The sequence below is a fragment of the Anneissia japonica genome, unplaced genomic scaffold (genome assembly GCF_011630105.1).
Source record: "Anneissia japonica isolate Jap-2015-1 unplaced genomic scaffold, ASM1163010v1 scaffold287726_len2788222_cov184, whole genome shotgun sequence".
Classification (NCBI taxonomy): domain Eukaryota; kingdom Metazoa; phylum Echinodermata; class Crinoidea; order Comatulida; family Comatulidae; genus Anneissia; species Anneissia japonica.
In genome coordinates, this window is record NW_022705125.1 from 478,629 (window position 1) to 488,533 (window position 9,905).

Consider the following 9,905-nt stretch of genomic DNA (forward strand, 5'->3'; position numbering starts at 1 on the left):
ATATACAAACACGCACGCACGCACGCACGCGCACACACACATACACCCATATATACGCACATACACACACATATACATACATACATCTAATAGCTAAAGCGTTCAGCTACCCATCTGAACCCCATCTTATCGGACGGAGACACCTCCTCCCAAGCCTAGCCTCCGCAGGCCCTTGGAGGCACTTTACACATAATAATACCTATAGCCCCAACTAACCAAAACTTCTGGATCCGCCCCTGTGTTGTTGGTTTGTTTTGAACATTTCAGTCAACTTGATCCTATAATACTTTTGGCCATTTGACATCCAGTAAAACTAAAACTAAAATATTATTATTCAAGGTCTTTATTCCGATAAAAAATATTAAAAATTACAGACAGCCAGCCAAATGGATGTATATGAATGTATTAAAAAAATTGCTAAAAAGGTAAAAAAACACTAAAATTAACGAAATTCACAACACAAACATAGAAAAGAACCAGGGATAAAAAGCACAGCACCAGACATAAAACCAAATTAAAATGATAAAAATGGAAGATATAAAAAAAAGGCATATAAAAAACACATTTATTAAAATTTAAAAAAAGATTGTAAACACAATTTTTACTTATCATTGTAATCAAAATTTATCATAATTGTACCGTACCTGGCAGAAGTAATTATTTATAATTTTTTTAAAATTTATATTATATTTTATTTCATGTGTGGAAAATTAATAACAAATAATGGAGGAAAAAACACTGTTGTTGTAACACGTGGCGCCTTGGGTCCGACTGTTCCATTTTTTTCGAAGGAGTGTTCCGTTTTGGGAACAATGGCAATTAGTCGGTTATCCAAGGAGGTATTCACGAAATAGACAACACTGTTGTTGTAACAGCAATGGCAAAATAAGTGAACAGCATCTAATGCAAAGAAATCAGCCATATATTTTTTCACTCACAGTAATGTTTAAAAAGTTAATTTTGGAGAAACGTATGTTTATCGGAATTGGATCTGTAGTTCCACCTTTGCAGAAAATGACAACACCAAAAGCAATTATAACTGCCCATTGCTATCAGGACAAATTACTACGGAAAAATAATATTGTTATTCATGTTTTTTTAAAAATATTGTTAGTGTTTTTTTTTCTCTTGTAAATGATTTTTGGGGTTGCACAAAACCAATTACAACACATTACAACATTATAGAAAGGCAAATTGGAGAACGCAGTCAGATATTTTGAAAAATGTCGAGTTTGTGGCTGAGATTAGAATAATACACTATTGTTATTAGTGGTTTTTTTTGTAATACTGTATTGTTATTAGTGTATTATTGCTCAACCCATATAAAATACAGGTACGTAACATTAAACATCACATTTTGTAATATTGTTAGTGTTTTTTTTCTCTTGTAAATGATTTTTGGGGTTGCACAAAACCAATTACAACACATTACAACATTATAGAAAGGCAAATTGGAGAACGCAGTCAGATATTTTGAAAAATGTCGAGTTTGTGGCTGAGATTTGAATAATACTCTATTGTTATTAGTGTTTTTTTTGTAATACTGTATTGTTATTAGTGTATTATTGCTCAACCCATATAAAATACAGGTACGTAACATTAAACATCACATTTTAGTAATTAAAACATTTCTAGTTCTATATTTCTTTATGTAGTGTACTGTATAATGTTTGCATACACAACATTTGCTGCAACATACAATTTAAGCAATCCTAATATGGAATTGAGACCTAATTTTTTAGCTCATGACAGGCAGCACATCTCTAAAGCTTAGTCTACACTATCAAATTTATGTGACAAAAAAATGTGATGTGCCCATATATGAGTATGATAACGTCATATCACATATTATCAAATTGTATCAAAAAATGTTGAACGTGTTCAACTCTATGTTCCATCACATTTTATGTGACGCTTTTTTGATGAAATTTGATAGTGTAGAGAAAGCTTTAAGGAAAAAATGTTTCATCAATTTTTGGCCAAGTCGTGGCCCACAAGTGGGTGGGTTGGTTGGTGGGTGTATGCTATTGGTCTTGGCAGCCTTGGCATTGCTAGCCCAATGGTGCCGTCAACCAGAAATCTTATATGCAGTACTTAAACCAAACATCATTAAATGCTAAGAAAATTAAAAACAAATGATCAACACTATTAAAAAGATGACCAACGTTAGTTTATTGTTAAGTACTCTTGGCAAAACATTTCTACAAACGTGTATTTCTGTGTAAAATGTCCATAAACCATCAGATTTATTGAAATAGGTTCATGGACTTTTTATTTTACTGTATACACAGTAATGATTACTATACATCTTAATTACAAAGAATGAAACAATTGTAACAAAGGCTTTACCAAAATACAAATATTATTGCTTCTTGTCCTTATCTACCACAGGACCTCATACATTCCTCAATATATCATAATCAGTCAGAAACAATTATTCATCATAATTTCTACTGTTAAAAGTCTGTTGAACTTTCAACTGGTTTTTCATTGTTACAGCACTATTGTTTGTAAGGTCTTGGCATCTTTACAGTTTCCTAGTCGCTGTTTTAGCCGATCAGCAAGGGATACTGGTTCAGGACTTTCAGCAATCGGAACGTGTGCAAATTGACCAGTCTGATGACATGTTTTATAATTTCTCTTTGTAAACAAATTACATTGAACATCTTTTTCCTTTTTATCATGATTAGGCAATGCAACATCACTTGGTAAAGATTTAGTTATAGGTACATGATTGTCTGCTGCTGGGGAAACTAATTCGCCACCAGTCAACAGAGACGGTAATGTGCAATTGAAGAGATCCGGAAAATCCTTCTGGATTTGACCTTTAAATGATATATCAATTTGTTCGGTATTTTTTGGAAATGTTTCTTTTACACTGGAGGATCCCAAATTTGGTGTCATTCCACCACCAGTGTTGTCAAGTCCTCGAAAACTAGTTGAAAAATCAAGATCTGTGAAGTCAAATTTTGTATCATCAACTAAGACCGAAACCTCGGTACAGGTATTTGATTCTACATTTGTATCATGTAATGAAGTATTCTTATGTTCTAAAATATTCATTTGTTTATCATTTATTCTGTGAGCACCAACATTTGCTTCAGATTTATTTTCATTTAAAATATCAAACAGAAGAAAATGGTTGCTGTTTGAAGTCTGAGAAATGCTGTCAGTGTTATGCGATGTTGTACAAGGAATATCATCTACTTTTTCAGATGAAACTTTGGCAACTTCAACTTTTTGTTCACAGCTCTGAGATGGTTGCATCTCAAGAGCAGTTTCTTCTTTAAATTGATTAGAAAAGTTTGGAGTATTTTTCAATACGCTTACATCAGTTTGAATCTCTTCAACAGCAATAAATTTCTTCACATCCTTTTTATTTTCCTTTCTCTGTCGGCTCTTTTTCTTCAAAACAGATTTCATAATTATTCGTTCACATAATGGCAGTACTTCAGGACACTCTTCATCTTGCACCTGCTTGTTCTCTTCATGACAAAATACTTCACTTTTACTGCCAGTATTTTTTACTAATTGCTTCTTACATTTTACCGTTTTCTCTTTTTTGGAATTCTTGAATTTGACAACATCATTATCATCATCGAATTTCATTGTTTTACCAGAGTTACCATTCAAACTCTGAACAGATATCTTTTTTTGATATCTTGACTCAAGTTCTAAGAAGACCTCTTCAATCCAACTGTCTCCTAAGTTCTCATCATTTATGTTGGATGATTTGGAATTCTTATATGATCTATTTTTTTTCATCCCACCATTATGACTACTGGACTCCTTTCTTCTTTGGAGTTTTAAAATGTTCTCATCTTTACAATTCATTTCAGCTGGGATTAATAATGGTTTGTGTCCATGTCCCTTATGCATTTTATCATTATTAGATAGGTAAGCACCTTTTTCTACTTTAACATCCTTCTTTGGAAGATGTTGCGACTCCACAACTGGAATCTTCAGCTCTTTATCTTGGCGGTTACCACTGCAACTTTGCAGAACCTTTTGATGATTATCATCAGTTGCAGTTAATTTATGTTTCAAAAGATCACCATACTGGTTGCCTGGCACATCAACATTTTGTTTAAAACAATTCTTCTTACATTCTTTTTTTGAGTTCTTGGTGCCCTTTGCTTTGGGATGTGCAGCCATACTTCCTGTAGATATGTCATTGGACTCAGTCAGGCATATCTTACTAACAGCATCTGTTAGAGAGCCAATGTCAGTCATCTCATCCTTCAAGTCACTTGTGCTTGCACTCGATTTCTTAGCTGTAATGATGAATAGAAAAATATATCATCAAAAGCTTATTTTTGCCCTCTATAAACATAAACATTAGGCCAAAAAGGTCAACCATAAAAATCTCAACAACCTAGGAATGATTTTTTTGTCATTTTTAACCAAAAAGGAACCAAAAATACTGTTCTTGAATGATGTTCCAAAAGACCACAATCCAAGCTTTAATTAATAACTTTTATACCTTGAGATTTTATAAACCAAAGTTCATGTGGAGCATGATGGTTGGCACTGAAACCTAGAATCAGGCCGAGACTAATCAGTATTAACAAAAATTGGATGGATGGATGGTTTACTTATTTGGTGTAAACACCAAGGATAACCCACGAAAGTCTGATAAAGACTTATTTCCAGTGGGGTCTTTCTGGTGGTGATTGAGCTGTACACAAGGAGACAATCCTCTAATCTTTTCCAAAGAGTGTACTGCAATCTTTGACATGGGCCAATAATGCACACGGGACTAACGGCTTATACGTTTCATCCAAAGTCGGTGCACTATTGTAACTTACATTTCAGCCCTCCAGCTGAAATACAAGCAGAGCAGCGATGGGAATTGAACCGGAGACAAAGAGATTTCCACAGTTCAGCGCACACTCAGTGGCTACCATCAGTTTAGCCAACTGAAGTAAGTTGCACATTGACCAAAAGCCAATGTGCTTGGGCAATACAACGTATTTTTGGCCACACTGAAATTCAATCTTATTCTTGCATTGATTAAAATACAAGGCCCATACAAAGGCTGAACCCCGAGGCCATACAAGTGAATGGTAGGTCGTGTATCGTTCTATCAAAATAGGTCCCTTGCGATGTACAGAGCAGATGATTATTGAGACGGACACTTGAGAATAACACATGCGCAAAATATGTTCTAAAAGGGTGATTATGAATCATTCATGAGATTTTACCAAACTATCCTACGTTAAATAATTTTGCTAACCGCGGTGTATAAAGGCATTCCTTTGAGTGATCAAAACAAGTTTTTAGTTATGTTTTCAATCAAGTACAAGTTCACTACATCATCTGCACATCGTACCTGACCTCCTATAATTTTGTCCAGAAATTGAATTTGTATTAAAATTAGCCCATAAATTTAAAAAAACTATGGAATTCCACGGATCCACGGAATATTCACATGCTGGCAATCATGAGATAAACAATAAAAATTCATTCTCAATAGAAAGCTCTATGTGGACATGGTGGTCAAAACATTTAGAGTCTTGATTTTCAACATCACCATCGCAATCATCATCATTATTATTACTTAATTATCATTATTCTATACTGCTTACTGTCAAACAATTATATTATTGATTCAACCATTTAAAGTACTTACATTTTTTCTTCGTCTTGGAATTTTTAGCATCCAAAAAGGTCTTCAGTATTTCCGGAAATGCAGATTGGAATTGTTCCAAATTTTCAACTGTGGTGTAAAACTCTGGTTTATCTGTATCACCACTTGACATCATTTCTGTATTAATAATAAGCATAACATTATATCTTGTAAGTTTATTAAATCAGAATAATGTACCATCTTCTAATTCAGAGTTTAAACAATCTTATCTTGAAAATCAATATTTTTTATGTTCTAATTAACTTGACTGTCTTTTTTTTTTGCTCAGTTTTTGCTGCATAATGAATTACATTCTCAATCAATTGAAATGCATGTCTCTCTCCAATTAAAGACTAATTATGGGACTTGGGTTTCCATGGTGTTTAGCAGCATTGGTCTCTAATTAAATAAATAAATGAGACAAATTAAATAATAAAGTCAAGAGTTTTGGATCACAGAAAAGTGGTCTTAAATGGGAGGGTTCCTTAATTAGAGGGAGACCTGTCATATAATTTGAAGTGGATGGCTTACCCTGTCTTTCCCAGTGGACCTCAACACACTGCACACCTTGTCTAACTCTGGTCTTGACTATCTCAACAGGTTTAAGGTAGTTTGAGCCGTTCTCTATACCATGCTCAATAATTTCATTCATGTCGTGAGATGAGATCATGGGAAGTACTTTCTCCTCTGTGTACTCATCTGGCCAGTCAAGCTTTATTTGATTATAAGTCTAATGAAATTAAAAATCAATCAATCAAACAATTAATACATCAATAAATTGATCAATCAATCATTGGAATGATAATGTAACTGACTATTGTGGTGCATTAAAAGATTACTGGAAAAAGTTATCAATAAACTCAATCTGAAAGCCTACAAAGAAAATGTAACCGTATGCTACCTACCAGACTAGAAATTTGCATACAATCATCAGTAGCGAATCCAGAAATTTGTAATATAGAGGGTGCCCAGGAGGCATTTTCACAAATAGAGAGTTTAGATTACCTCATCTCCACCATGGTTGGGGCTGAGGTAAGAACATTTATGACCATAGTACCTTTATGGCTCTCTCAGACTTAAATTTAATTTAATTTTCTCTTTTCTTCATTTTTACAATAATTTTTAACAAACTTAGGTCCCCCGCAACCCCCGAATCTGCTATTATTGCTCATAGCTATAAAACTCACAATGAAAGAATGGTATAAATCCTCCTTCATCTCCCTGAATCATGATTACCCTTCACATATTGAGAGTACTGTACTATGATACTGATATCACAAAAGCATGTGACATGCAACATGAATATAACATTTAAAAAAATCACCCTGTACAAAAGTAGTGGAAAAATTACCTTTATTTTTGCCAGGTTTGGCCTTGCCCAGTGAAATGTGTGCTTTGGTTTTTTATCCTTTATTACCATAAACTCATCAATGACAGCTTGGTTTGGGAACCCAGGTACAGACAAGGCCTTCCTAATAAACACAACCACAACACAATCACAATACAATCATAATCTCATTGGGTTAATAATGGATGCTAAATTATAATGTATATTAAACATGGATTGAACTAAAAATGCATTGCAGCTTTAACAGGATAAAATTAATCGGTACTTAATTATATATTAATATTTATATCAATAATTTTATTAAGCTTTCATGTCCCTTCCGTTTTTAATCTTAATTATGTGTAGAGCCAACCATGCTGGTTTATTTTGCAGTAGACCAACAGACACTGCAGTCACAGTGCCTGTACACCTCTATAGCCTGTACACCAGGGGACAATCCCCTTATATGAGAACTTACCTAAAAGTTCACATAGAATATATGACTACAATTGGTGAGTGTACTGCCTGTGGAATGTGAAAGAAATAAGAAAAAAGAACGCAAGTTCGGTGTTCTCACCTCATGACATCTCGCTCAGCCATTGACTGATACGCAAAGTCCTGATGCCATTCCCTGAATCGTTGTAGGATAGCAACTTCATTATCCAACGCTTTTATCAATTTCATTGCCCCTTCCTTGCCTACCCCTGGCACTCCTTTTGGTAGGTAGTCACAGCCAAGAAGGATTCCTAAGCCCACAAGACTTGTTTGGTTTAACCCCAACTTAGTCTCAATGTCATCCATGCTATAACAGTCGATGTGAGGATCCTAAAATGTTAATGTATAATTATTGAATAATAATTAAGTATATTTTATTTAATAAACATGACCGTAATAATGTCAACTGTGATGTACTCCTTGTAAAATTCCCCACAACAAACAATATACTGTACTGTATTATAGCTTAAAGCTGTTTACATTATAACATAATACATTAAAGTATGACATGTCATTGCTATCCTAAAGCCCAAATTCATCCATTCAACAATTATTTCATATTTAATAGTAATATATAAAAACTAGATTCATAATTATTTATAATAAAGGGAATATTGATTAAAGGGAAAATATTTAAAAACATTGACTATAACTATGTTTGACTTCACCTTTTAACTTACTGACCTTGTTATTAAGAGTGAAGTTTCTGTACACAACTCTAGCACCGTAAAGGAATGCATCACCATCTTGCGTGATGCAAGCATCAACCAACTGAAAATAAGATTCACATATTTAAAAATTTAATTATGATTCTAACAAGAGAGATTACATAATCATTTACAAAGCAAGTACGGTGGTTTCAACTACAGTAATTGAAACCACAATCTAAATTGATGAGCCAGTTAAAGGACAATGAAAGTTTAGAATAAATATGATTGAATTTCAGGAAGCAAAGAGAGTATGGAAAATGGAATCATTGAAAGAAGTTCACTTACTCCTTTGATGTTCAAAAAAGCACACATGGCTTCAGCTTCACCTTTGCTTTGTACCCAAGGTATACCAAGATAATCCAACATCTCACAACACTGCAAAATTAAGAGAACACTTGTTTTAATATAGGAAGTTTGAAAACTGATTATTTTAAGCACCATCCATAATTTAGAGTAAATGTAAGACAAACAGCACTTACTTACTCCATAATTACGCCATAATTTACATCATTTTCAAAAGAGTACAAAACATTTGCTATAGAAAGGCGGAGGCTGGAAGTGTAGGCATATGTAGGCTTTTAATGAAAAAGATAAAATTATGATCACAAAATGACACAAATCATCATTTTATTGTGTACTCCTTCTGGGGACCAGAGCAGAGGGGGATCACAGAAAGAGTATGTTTTGTACTCTTATGAAAATTATAAAAATTATGGATGACTCCTTAGCAATGAACTCAGAATGTGTTTCCCACCTCCTTCAAACGAGCTTTAAATTGGCTTCTTCCAGTCTTCTTGGATTTCGGAGCATCAGTCCTGCTAGATTTTCCACGATATTGTGATTTCTGTCTCTTCATCATTGTCTCACATTTCAACTCTGGTGCCTCTCCTTCAATGACGAAAACAGGTCTAATGCAAAGTTGTCTCAAATTAGTGATGCGAAAAAATAGATTCCTAGTATTAGACAGAGAAAACACAAAAAGTAAATGATTAAAAATACTGTGATGAAAACTGAAATCTCAAAAAAAAAAAAATTAAAAAAAATGGCTTTAATAAAAAAAAAGGAAGCAACTGGACCACCCTCACCTCACCATTCATTCAGAATCAGATGGATCACCCAACAGGACAATCATCTTTTTTAATTAAAAAATACTGTAGTAAAATTTACATATAAAAAATAATGTAACTAACTTTATTGATTATTGTAATGGTACTTTTGTGTGTGTGTGTTGCTGTAGATTTACTATAGTCCTACACTTGCTTTGTTTAGTTAGGCATAGCCTCTACTAGGGCGGCACGGCCCTAGGCCTACCTAGCTAGGCCTAGTAATACTACACTTCAAAACGCAAACCTCAGAAATGGTTTCAAAACAACCGCTTGCATCTGTTTGACTCCCTGGCTTTCACAAACCCATATGCTCAAGTCAACAGCAATTACTTGTCCCTTTAACTCATTTAAAGGTTTATGACACTGAACTGGTGCAAGAATTGACCATAGGTTTTGAACACCCATTTTTGAATATCAAAGTATTTGGCCCTTTCTGATAAATTGCATATTTTTTCTTTCATTAAAATGTAGAAAAGAACGAAATAATTTAAAATTGCCTCTTCAAAACGCAGCCTTTTCTAAAACTTTAAATATAAGTAAATCAAAACTTAAATATTTACTTGTGAAATAATTTAAACATAGTAGTTAATTAAATTGGCTAATTTAAAATATAATACATATTCAGTTTCTTTTTATAA

At 33.6% G+C, this 9,905-nt stretch overlaps 1 protein-coding gene across 2 annotated transcripts; it reads right to left on the bottom strand.

The window, feature by feature from the left end:
• Window positions 1-1,355: 1,355 nt before the first annotated feature.
• LOC117105284 (flap endonuclease GEN homolog 1-like) lies at window positions 1,356-9,779 on the bottom strand. 2 transcript variants are annotated; one of them, XM_033246394.1, is made up of 10 exons: window positions 9,512-9,779; window positions 8,916-9,114; window positions 8,447-8,536; window positions 8,136-8,222; window positions 7,534-7,781; window positions 6,981-7,101; window positions 6,161-6,359; window positions 5,633-5,767; window positions 3,331-4,274; window positions 2,758-2,954 (listed from the first exon to the last, which is right to left on the bottom strand). In XM_033246394.1, the coding sequence occupies exons 1-10, from the start codon at window positions 9,670-9,672 to the stop codon at window positions 2,901-2,903; spliced, it is 2,238 nt and encodes a 745-aa protein (XP_033102285.1). In that variant the 5' UTR covers window positions 9,673-9,779; the 3' UTR covers window positions 2,758-2,900. The 2 variants fall into 2 exon arrangements, with proteins under 2 accessions (XP_033102284.1, XP_033102285.1); XM_033246393.1 differs by having other exon boundaries at window positions 1,356-4,274.
• Between the last annotated feature and the right edge of the window lie 126 nt (window positions 9,780-9,905).

Excerpts from the sequence above, each read along its gene's own strand:
- LOC117105284 (XM_033246393.1), bottom strand. The coding sequence starts at position 9,672 with ATGGGTGTTCAAAACCTATGGTCAATTCTTGCACCAGTTCAGTGTCAT. Across the intron at positions 8,537-8,915 it reads TTAAAGCTCGTTTGAAGGAG|TGTTGTGAGATGTTGGATTA; the intron begins GTGGGAAACACA and ends TTAATTTTGCAG. Across the intron at positions 7,102-7,533 it reads GCTGAGCGAGATGTCATGAG|GAAGGCCTTGTCTGTACCTG; the intron begins GTGAGAACACCG and ends TGTGTTTATTAG.